The 12,000-nt window shown below is 30.6% G+C and overlaps 1 protein-coding gene across 7 annotated transcripts in view; it reads right to left on the minus strand.

Annotated features, from left to right (window-relative positions):
- The window catches only part of LOC115882567 (probable G-protein coupled receptor Mth-like 10), a 61,229-nt gene that overhangs the window by 16,505 nt on the left and 32,724 nt on the right, over nucleotides 1-12,000 (minus strand). The window contains exons 1-2 of one of the 7 annotated variants that reach the window (XM_030900748.1): nucleotides 2,708-3,031; nucleotides 645-971 (exon numbers count right to left, since the gene is read on the minus strand). The exons of 2 other annotated variants lie outside the window; for them this stretch is intronic. In XM_030900748.1, the coding sequence (XP_030756608.1) occupies nucleotides 645-971; nucleotides 2,708-2,891 (511 nt within the window). In that variant the 5' untranslated portion in view covers nucleotides 2,892-3,031. Of the gene's footprint in view, nucleotides 1-644; nucleotides 972-2,707; nucleotides 3,032-5,447; nucleotides 6,064-10,597; nucleotides 11,088-12,000 lie in introns of those variants that run through there. 4 more of the 7 variants (XM_030900747.1, XM_030900744.1, XM_030900745.1 and 1 more) reach the window with 4 other exon arrangements.

The raw sequence follows: 12,000 nt of genomic DNA on the forward strand, positions 1-12,000 counted from the left end.
TCTCCTCAGTTAACACCTCAGTAGACTGAAGCAAAGAAACAATGGTGAATGCAGATTCTGTGGGGAAAAATGGGGAAACACCAAAACACCATCACTGAGTGTGACAACAACCATTCCTGCCATGAACTTTGCTACAACTTACGACTGATATCGGAGTTTGAGAACCTCTCTAAAGCCATCTCAGATACTTTTTGTCAAAGCCCTGAGACTGTATGATGAGTTATAACTTCAGAAAAAGGGTCACAATAGATCAAAGGATCTTTTATAATAATCTTTGATCTATCGTGTTAATTAGTGTGTGTTTGTTTTGTCTTGTTTCGATAGTTTTGTCGATAGTTTGTTTTTTTTGTTCATCCGAATAGCTTTATTTTTATTGGAGATATTCATTTTTGAACAAGACACTAACGATTTAGAGCAATGTTAGCATTAAATCATGCCGTTGCTTTTTTCATCAATACACCTATTGTAGATTGTATGGTCCCCATAAGAATGGGGACTCTAATCTTTAAGAGGCATCAAAAAGAGGCATTGAATTTGGGGGTTCACATGTGCAGTTATTGAGGAATTGCCACTCTGTGATAGTTGTATCGACAATAATTTTAAATTAGCTTATCTATGTTTACTTATTTCTCTGAGAAACATACCGATTGCATTAACTTTTCTGTTGGTCTGTAGCTGGTCTTTTCCTATGCACAGGAAGCCCATATATCTATATCCATCTCTGTCGTCTACGCAATAACGTTCATTGTCAACGTAGATCCCTAGTTTGGCGTTCGGTAGATACAAATCTCCGGTTTCCTGGATGTAAAACTCATCCGAAGGCGTTGAATCCAGTTTATAGTATGGACAGGCTAATATTCCAACCACAAAGTCACTGATATTTGATACATTCCTCACAAATTCCGTTCTATGGTAAATTTGAACAGTAAAAGGTTCAGTTTTGTTGGATTTTAAACATTGACGACGCGGAGCTAATACGAATCAGAGCAAAAATATGATTGAAAAGTAAAAATTGCATCGAAAATACCGCAAATGATCAAATAATTTTTAAAATAAGTTTTAATTAGATATAGTTTATTATACTGAAATGGTTGAACCACCAAGAAATACCCACTTTCTGAATAGGTACCTTAAAAACTTGTCTCATAGCGCTGAAAGAAAACACTCTCACCAAAAGATCCGTTTGAATGACAAGGCAAAACCTGCACGTGAGTATAATGATGGAAAGAGATTAAAAATTACTGTCTTTTGCGATTAGGTGTACTCGTTTTCGAGAAATGGCGGTATTCCATATTAGGGATACTATTCCATATTTGGTTATTTTCCTCTAAATTTTTTCTTTTAACTTTATAAAAATATGTAGAATTACTTATTACCTACCAATTTCAAATGTATTTTATTGTCTTTATTGGATATCTTCAAACAAACATTTTTTTGGAATAAAACTATAGTTTATGATACCTTAATACGCATTTTGTTATCAAAATTTATTACGAGTAACCTAACCTGTATTTTTTAATACACTTATTCAATAATTAAATTCATCTTGTCTCACATTATTATGGAAAATGAATTTATATATCGTCATAAAATAAATCATTTTGTGTTTTTGGAGCCAACTATTTCAATCATTGTTTATCGCTCCCTAGGTTCTGTGTGATTTCAACCATTTCGCTATGAACTATATATGTTACGGGTAATACGTGAAATTAGTTAATTCGCGAATTATCCAGTTTAAACGTGAATTAACCAACACAGTCGGTTACTGCTTAAAGAAACAAATATATTTTTAAAATGATATCAAAATGTCAGCAAATTATCCGGTTAGAACGCGAATTATACAATATGATTGGTTATATCTCCTAACACTTGGCTATTTGGCGAATTAGCCAGATAATATGTTAAGCGAACAATTAATATCACATTCATAGGCGTGTGCAGGTAATGAGATGCAATTTTATTACATAAATTTTACCATTAATCATTTTGTAAACTTCAACTAACAAATCTTTGCCAGTCAACCAATTTTTTTCCAGTCTTAAAAAAACGCGAAATGAGGCAGATGCGTACCTACTTCAACCACATACTGCTTATTAAAACAGGATAGGCTTGAATTACATAACATATTTTTTAGAGGCTGTATTTTTTGCCTGCTTAACACACTCAATTATGCTCTTCACATAATCATCACAGTTTAAATAGCTGATTTTATCACTTTTTGTAACTGGGATTTTAAAAATGTCTTTATTAAAACGCATCTTTAGCCTGTTTAAGCTTTCTACTATATGACTGAAAAAAATGGCGTCAAAGACGGCTGTGGAATGACAATCGATGACAATTTTGGCGAGGTTAAACCCTAGACGTAATTTACTTGACCCGTACTGTTCTATATTTTTTAATGGCGCTTACTGCCAGTTGGCCTTAAGAAGATTGTAATTTATTTACCTGTTTATAAAGTAAAAATGATTTTAGTAGTGGTATGATTAAAATGGAGTAGTTTAAAATTTGAGAAAAAATAATTTTTACTAAATAGATTCGTGCGTTGCTGTTAACACATATTCGGGTTTTATCCATTGAATTTAGATAATTCGTGATTTAACGATAATTCGCGAATTAAATAATTAATAAATTCGGGTATTACCCGTAACATATATATATTTATCAATCAATTTCAATCAGTTTTGAATGAACTATATGTAAATATAACCTAAGAAAAATCCTGGTTTGCAACACTTCCTGACAGGGTTAACGGAATTACCGCACACTTTTGTACTATTACTTGTGTATTTTGTTAAATTTAAATTATTTTCATATTGGCACAATTTGATATCTTCGTCATTTTCAGCGCACACAACCACGAACACTGATAGATAAAACACTAAGAATCTCATTTTTGGTGCACTTATTCGTGGAGCAAACACTAAACAACTGCCACTAGATATGTTGTGAAAAAAAAAACGTTTATGGTTGATACATTCTGATTTTGTATCGACTAGTACTACTAGGTAGTATGATGTTATCTGTGATAAAACGAATAGCGACTTCTCTTCACTTATATGTGTTTATAAAACAAACCTGTTGCTGTTTTAATTCAATAGTAGGGGAGCCCAAGCGAGGATTTTGGGATTTACTTAATGCACCCTGTTAAGTACCCCCGCCACACATGAACTTTTATACAGGGTGGGGCGTGCAGAGCCGTTCGGAATAGTAAAAAAATTGGCCTTTAGAAAAACTCAAGCGCGTCAGATTAAGGCAAGCTGAGTTAATTACATGAAGAAAAGTGTGCATTTAAACAAACTGACGATTTATTTAAGCGTGACACAAGGAAATGGGAGAGTCACAAAGTTGAAAAAAACGCCACCAGGACCTTCTCGAGCGTAGTTATTTTTTTATTTTGAAGGAAATCATTCAATATGTGGTGTTGAGAACTATAAATTTCTAAAAAATCTTCCAAGAGTTTTAGTTGCGTCTAAATTGTCAGTCTTTTGAATAGGAGCATCTTTAGAGTCCATTTAACATACTTTATAAATATCTGACGCGCTCGAATATTTTTTTATTTTCTAATTTTATACCCCTTCGTACATCATGCAAATCGGCAGATTAATATCCCTCCGTTATCAGAAACACTTAGGGCGCATGCAATCTGCACCATTAATATCTGCAACGCCCAAGTATTTCTTTGTGACTTTCTTTTACATTTTTAAAAACCTGTACACCCTCTTTCCCACTAGTAAAAGCGCACACCTACGTAAAATAACTTTTTTTCTTTTTAGCATTTACTTTTCATAATACATTAGGTCCTCATGACGTTCAAGTAGTAAATCCCCATTTAGCATCTTGGGCTCCCCTACTATAGGTATCCCATCTCACCTTCCTGTGATTCATGGGGGGGAGTTAACATATCAATTTACATTTTTTCTCTTATATGATATGACCATAATTGTGTACAATTAAAATTGTTTTCTATGATTTGTTATTGGTTAGATGTTTTAATAAAACTGACCAGTTATACACGATTTTTCAGTATACAAGGTTAAAACCAGGTATTCTTTTTTTATAGAATATTTTCCACTTTCTGATATTTTCGGTTTAACCGGAAGTGGTTGTCAAATTTCCTAGTTTAAATAGAACATCCCCTATATTTTTATTTTTTTTTAATTCTACATTAAATTCTAAGTATATTTTGTGTAGAATGTCATATACATAAGTTTAGCTTTTTTAAACACTGGACGCGCGTTTTGTTAACTATGTTAGCATCAACAGCAGATGACTAAAACGGTGTTAAAACTAACAATTAAAATATAGTATACCGGGTGTTTTTCAAAAGAGTCTGACCTCTATAACTTTTTTATTTTTTCAGACAAAAAAAAACGAGATTTGGTATGTATATGGTACATACATGGTAGTATATGACACAAATCAGGAGTGATTGACGTATTCCATTATTTTTGGATACTTCCTGTTTCCCCGGAAATAATGAAATGGTGCTATCGGATTTTTTTTTAGAAAATGACATTTTGAATAGAATGACATCTCAATTGTCACCTCTTGACATTTTCGCTTAAAAAAATAGTATTTAAAATTTTAATCTAGAGTGCGATGGCTGTGTTCAAAACGACTTTGATTGTGTAGTACCAAATTATTCGTAACAAATTATTTTCTAATATGTTAATGAGCCATCTTCGTTCCATTTGAAAAAAAAATAGTTTTGCTTAAAAATCTCTTATATAACCGGCCAGGAAAAGTCACGAAAAACATTAGACGATCAAATCTATTTTTTTAGCTTCTTTGATTAAAAATTAGTGGCTCTAATACAGCCATGGCACACCAGATTGAAATTTAAAATGCTATTTTTTTAAACGCAAATGACAAAAGTTGAAAGTAAAAAAATACCAAATGTCCCCGTTAAAAATCAAAAGTTGTAGTAATTTCCGTTGAAACAGGAAGTGACTGAAACTAATTGAATACGCCAACCAATCCTGATTTATGTCATATATATCACACCAATATCTGTTTTTCTATATGAAAAAAATAAAAAAGTTATAGGATTGAGCCACTTTTGAAAAACACCAGGTATTTCTCTCTAGTTGCATATAGTAATAATATTATGGATATTTAAAAAAACTTGTTATGGATAGATAGTGAAAGAGCGGGACAATTTACCAAAAAAGCGTGTCTGTCCCCCCCCAAGGCGGGACATCTGGCAACGCTGCCGCTGATTAACTGACAGGTAAAATGTTATGTATAGGCAGGGCTAAGGCAGCCTAGAACATGCCTAGAACACTGCCGTCAGTTCTCTAGACGGTGTTCGGGTTTAACTGACTGTCAAGGGTAACATAAGGTAAAACGTTATATGTAGGCTGTTTAGCCACAGTTTAATTTTAATATTCGGTGGTTTAGCTTTAGTCTCAATCTATTCTACATACAAACAGTAAATAATTACTGACCTAGACAATGTATAGTCTTATCAATTGAGCCGGTCGATGAGATACAGGCAACCAAAACAATAGTATCCTCCTCCGTGGTGATACAGTAACTGTCATAGTGAATGGAGTACGAATCTATCTCAATGTGATCCTTGTCACTGATCATCGACGTAAATTCTTCTTTAGTGAAGTTCAGCACTATAGTTTGTTTCTCGCAAACTGGTCTATCTGGCACTTGAATAATATGGAACAGTTTGGCTTTAGTGGTAGATGTTTTCGCTGTGACACACTGGATTGAACCCGATGACACGTCTACGACTTGTCCAGAATCACAACATTCGTGGACGCAGGATAGAACATGACAAGCGCATCCAAATGTACCGGTTTCGTTAATGAAGTAATCCTGGCCATATTTAAAAGTCGTACCATCATAAACTATGTCACGATTTTCACCATTTTCACTGATCGTACCAGAACTAATGTCAATTTTCACGTCACAGTTCTCCAGAGACGACACGGTTAATATTAGGTTAATTATTATGAAGAACCAAGGTGGCAAATGTGGTGGTAACACCATTGCCATTGTACGTTTAAAAAGTTTACTTTCAACTAATTATCTTGGATGTTTGAAGATGATTCAAGGCGTTTCCAAGATAAGATAAAAATGATTTTAAATTTTAGCGTATAGATTTATATATACACATACCAGTTTGTTTATAAATTAGTCATATTTATGCTTTAAGTCACATTTCCTCCTAAAAAATATTATCGTTTGATATTTTGTGGGTATAAACGGTATTCATTGACTGGGCTTTAGTAAAATTATAAATTGTAAAAATTGTGACGTTTACCACTTATGCTGGAGTTAATTCTATTAAAAATTATTTAATTTGTGATATTTACAGTATTTTTACTAATGAACATTTCCATGTTAAATTTGCAAAAAAAAACATATATATTTGTCAGTATAACTCACGTCAATTTTGACCCCTTGTAACTTCGTTGTTGGTAAAGCAAGAAGTCTCACAGACTTCAAATTTTGAATTTTAGTTGGCTATAGAGTTTTTTATATAAAAATTATTTAATTTGTGATATTTACAGTGTTTTTATTAATGAACATTAGTTTAACGCAGAAGTGTTTACAAAAAATAATTACTTTATTTTGTAGATTTTCTTGCAGTGAAGTGGCGAAATACCCATAAAAGATTTTTTTGGATATATGAATCCGCCACATAGGTATAGACATTTTTTTTATATAGTTTAGCCTATAGAGGAAGAAAAAAAATCATTATTATCATTATGTCAAGCGTCCAGTACGATACCATTGTATGTTAATTAATAATTACCATAATTATATAACAGAATAATATTATTTCTAGTGCTACTATTTCGATTACTAAGTAAATCTAAACAGCGCAGTTCAGAAGAAAGTATTTTAATTAGTAGAATATGTTACCGTGCAATTGCCAAGTCATTATCATTATTATAGAAATAAAGATGTCTAACATTGAGATGGTCATTATAAATGTTGATGGATAATTGATTAGATAACAATTTATAACAAAGTTGTTGAATATGTGCTTCCATAGATACTAACTAAAATAACTGACTTCGTTTCCTACGATAACCTATGAAAACGCGACAGAGAATCCTCTCTCATTTCATTAGCTACTTGCAAATTTGTCGAATTTCTATTGGCTGGACGCATCGTCTATTTTTTACGAGGAAGATCGATTAAAACGCTAGTAGACCGAGCTTGGATAACAGTACAGTCGTTATCGATAAAATAGTTGCGTGATTTTATTTATTTTTATTGTTTTTCTTCTTAATTTTTTATAGATTATATCTTATTTACGTGGAAAAACGTTGAAAAAATAAAACTGATTTGGTATTTTTGTATAAATAATTAATGTTATCTAAAATATTTCTGGCACGCCCATGAAATGTCCGTTAACAGAGAATTTCGTTTTCCCCCTTACGGATGCCCCGTAGCTGCAGAACGGATCGACGTATACTGTGCGTTGCGAGACTTGACATTTTGATATATATGATTTCGATTTGATTTACGTTTATTTCAAGTTATAGAATTCACCCTGTATAATATTCTTTGCCTATGATCGACCGTTTACCATATCTTTCGAATTTTGTGTATAAAAATTATTTTTTTACACAAAACATTTTTTTACACATTTTTAATATAGATAGAATTGTAGTTCAAAAATGTACAATCACTTTGATAATTGTAATTTATTGTTTATTGCTAGAGCGTTACCCGTTATACATTAAAATATTAAGTTTATTTATCATGGATTTCCGCTGTTAATGAAATTCATCACTGTCAAGTTTAAAAAAAATACGTTGAAAAAAATATCAAATTATCATGTAAATGAAACATAACAAACTAACATATTATTATCTAGGACTAGTAATATGAAAATAAATTAAATGACTAAAATAATCACGTTTTCTAGTTAATCTTATTTTCAATCAAAATGATGGTTTTTCCCTTTTTTCCTTTGTAATATTTATTTTATACAGGGTGTCTTATATAAGAATGCACACTATACGTATCTCGTAAACCAGAATCTTTCATAAACAAATTAAAGGAGTATAATGCCATCTATTGAATAAAAATGATTTTTAAACGGTGTAGTTTAAAATTAATAAAAAAAATAATTTTTCGGAAATAGATTTCTGTATCTGGAAACGTTCTATCCTTTTTTAATCTTTCTATAATCAGTGTTAATTTTTGACAAGTTTTATGTCAATTTTTAGTAAATGACGTCTAGAGATTGACCTCGCAAAAATCATCATCGATTGTCATTCTCGGGCCGTCTGTGACGCCATGTTTTTCGATCATGCAGTATTTTTCCATAATTCCTTCCAGTAACTTGTTAGGAATAAGCAGAACCATTTTACATAACTCAACTAAATGTAGATATGAAAAATATGTTGAAAAATCAATAAACGAACGAATGACAGCCATACCATAGCGGTATAACAGGATATTTCTTCTAAAGGCATGTAAATGTTTGTTAATAATAAAATTTATAATGTAAACATCAGTGTTAAACGATTATTTATTAAATTGTTTTATTTGGTGCGGATTTTATGCCACACCCTGTACAATTATTTTATGTAACAAGACTCAGAGTGACTTGTTTTGGTTTGGTATGTAATTTTATGTAACAAGGCTCAGAGTGATAAATTGAGTGTCGTAGTAGGTGCTGAAATATCATTACCAACATAATATCTAAATTTCTATGTTTACTGCTGAAACACTTGACAATGACAGCTGTTGATGATTTATTTGAATTTTTTTTTAATCTGAATACCATACGATTATAAAAACGCCATTATAGTCGCCTTTAAAATGATAATCGATGAATATTGATTTAAAAATTGCATAATCATTGTTTCTGAACATAATGTTACTTTTGTTACATCCAAGATTTATTTTTCTTTACCAAGTGTCAAGTTATAAATTACACAATTTACCGACAAATTTTATGACTTGTGTCAATAATCTTGCCAAAAATAAAACACAAACAAGTAGTTTCCGAAAACTGGCTTCCTTCATCTAAATATAGGTTTATTATTAAATAGGTCAGTTTTTTGGGTATAGTTTATCCAAAGTCAAAGTGTATTTTTCCTATTTTTTAGAGCTATTTCCAATTTAGAAAAAAAAAATGATTTTTAACAAAAACTTAATTATTTATTGATATAAAATTAATTAATGTAAAAGAATTATCAAATAAATCTTTCTGGTTTAGTTAGTTGTTAATGTTTTACCATATGAATATTTTAATCCTATATAAATCACATACAGCGACATTTTGGAAATATTTGATTTTTGATACATACTAATCCGTAATTAAGACGTATATAATTGATAAATCTCTTATTTTATTGATAGTCACAAGCCAAGATTGTAAAATTATCATATTTTTATATTTAAAAGAGAAGTCACATGTGTCCTCGAGAAAAGAGAACACAATAGATCTATATAAGGTCGCGGTGATTAACTGTAAATTAACGGTTTGGTTACACTGGATGATTTCACTTTGGGTCATTCATTTTGGATGTACCCCAGAAGTTTTTTAGTTTTTATATGTATTTTATTAACGAAGATCTTTGGTGACAAAAAAACCTGTTGTGAGTATAGGTAGGTATCTTAAGTTTTTTTGTTACGGAGAAGCAGCCTTTAATAAGGCTTTAATGTAGTATTAGCTCAATAATATTTTTTTATAAATACCTTTCAAAACATATCTATCATCTATAAATCTCTATTGTATTTGATATAATCTTTTTTAGAAATAATTCAAATATTTATGATAAAAATACAATTCACTATACATTTTGTATAATGTTTTTTTTTACATAATATCTGGAATGAAGCGAATATCTTTATGAAAATATAATGGAATATATTTATGGTAGGCACAATTTGAATAACTCTTTAGTGAATGTAAAGCTTTCAGATTTGCGTGCTTATTTTTTTATCAAAAATAAATAAAGATACTAAATAATTTCAATGTAACATTATCCTCCATTAATATTGGGGTTCCCCATATTTCTTGATTTTAAGTAAGTGATATTTGAAAAATCTTAAAAGTTCTAAGAAATGATTATAACAATTTAAAAAGTTATTTATGGAAAAATTGAAAGAAATATTTTTCTTTAAAATAAATGAAATTAAAAAAACTTTAAGTGGTCAAGTAACTAACTATTATCAAATTTTTTAGACATCCATATAATTATTTTTGAATAAAATTAAGTATTTTATCAACAAAAACTGGATAACTTATGCGTCTGGTGTTAGAATTTTCAATGAAAAAGTCTACAATTTTGTATTTTCTTCTTTTTTTGTAATACTTCAACGATGTTTGAAATATCTTTTTAGTACTTCAAAAGCTTTACTTGTTTTCATTCTCTAATAAACATTTGATAGTTGAATATAGAAAGTGTTTTATTATACAATCAAATAGTATTTTATAAAAGTTTCTTTGAAACAATAAAGGAAGAATTTTATCTGGAAAAGAAATTGAAATAATATTTTTTGCTTCATCAAAACCCTTGGAGTAAAAATGTTGACATTGAAAAAAGTTGATATATATATTTTCCATATTGTAAAAATATCAAAAATAAATCAATTACTAGTACTACTTTACCAGTATAAGTCGATGAAGGTGGTAAATCATTTGTAATACACAAAACAGCTTGCAATTCGCCATCAATTCGATCTACACAATAATCCATAACATTGAATGTCAGCGTAACGTTTCCCTTCAAAACTTCCAACTGACCCGTCTTCAGGATATTGAACGAAGCACCTTCTTCATCGTTCTGAGCACTGATCAGTACTGGTACTTTGTTCCACGAACAGTTAATATATCCTACAACAAACTCGCGTTCTAATTCTGGATTTATTTCCAGCTGAAACCCTTGATCGGTCCCTCGACAAGTCTTGTTGAAGAGTTCTTGGTTTAATGGACAACATTTTGTCACTACAGTTATTTCGGGATGTTCACCGTGATCACGGTGATGCTCGGTGTGAGGATCGATTGAAACTGTGATTGTGAAGCGATTTAGAACGAAGATAAGGATACAGACTGCGGTGATAAGATCGCTTTTCGTCAGAGACATGGCGCGAAATGACTGAAGGCTCGGGAATGTTGGTTCATTGTTAGTTTTTTTCATCGATACAGAGTGTCTAGTCTGTCCCCAGGGACTTGAGTGAAATAGAAATGGGAGAAAATGTGTAGGCGAGTGAGAGCGCTGCGTTTATTTTTCATTTTATCGAAGATAAATAAAGAAAGTTAAATAGTTTTTGAAGAATATTACGTATTGTGCGATCTTTTAGCCGGGTGGAAGCGTCATTAGAATGATTTTTAAGAGTCCTAAAGAAATATTAAGAATGCAAAATGCGAAATACATGCTTTTTTAAAATCTGGACCAAATAATAAGTTAAGTAAAAATTAGAAATAAAAAACTTGTATTTAAATTGTAGGATGTTTCATTGAAGAAATATTTGGAATACCTATCTTTTTCGAAGTTCAAAAACTTTATTTGTTTTAATCTGAAATATACGAATTGATATATAAAATAAAAAGTGTTATATTATACAAAGTATGATTGTATTAGAACTTTTTATACAGAATCTAAACATCTGCAAATAATATTTTTGTATATGCTATAAAAAAGGATAATATGTAACGACAAAGGGCATAAAAATACAATTTTTCCACAAAATGTAGTTGTACAACAAAATTGTTGTCACTGTTATCTTTTTTTTATTAATTAAGTGCTATTGAAAAACACTCTACTGTCGTATTAATTTCAATGCAATATCGCAAATTATTGGACTCCCATTTGGAGAATTAAATTCCACAGTTTTTTTATTGATCTTTCATAATAACACTTGGCAAAATTTATCAATATTTTGTGGGGAATAACTTTTTTTGATATAAGCTGTTTTTGAATTTTTGATTTCCCGGAATTAGTTCAATTTTCTATTAAACTAAAATAAAAATATCATAAAAATCTCGGTATTGTTATTATAGTGGAGTGCTTT

Source organism: Sitophilus oryzae, unplaced genomic scaffold (genome assembly GCF_002938485.1).
Source record: "Sitophilus oryzae breed Bouriz unplaced genomic scaffold, Soryzae_2.0 scaffold_177_pilon_pilon, whole genome shotgun sequence".
NCBI lineage: Eukaryota > Metazoa > Arthropoda > Insecta > Coleoptera > Curculionidae > Sitophilus > Sitophilus oryzae.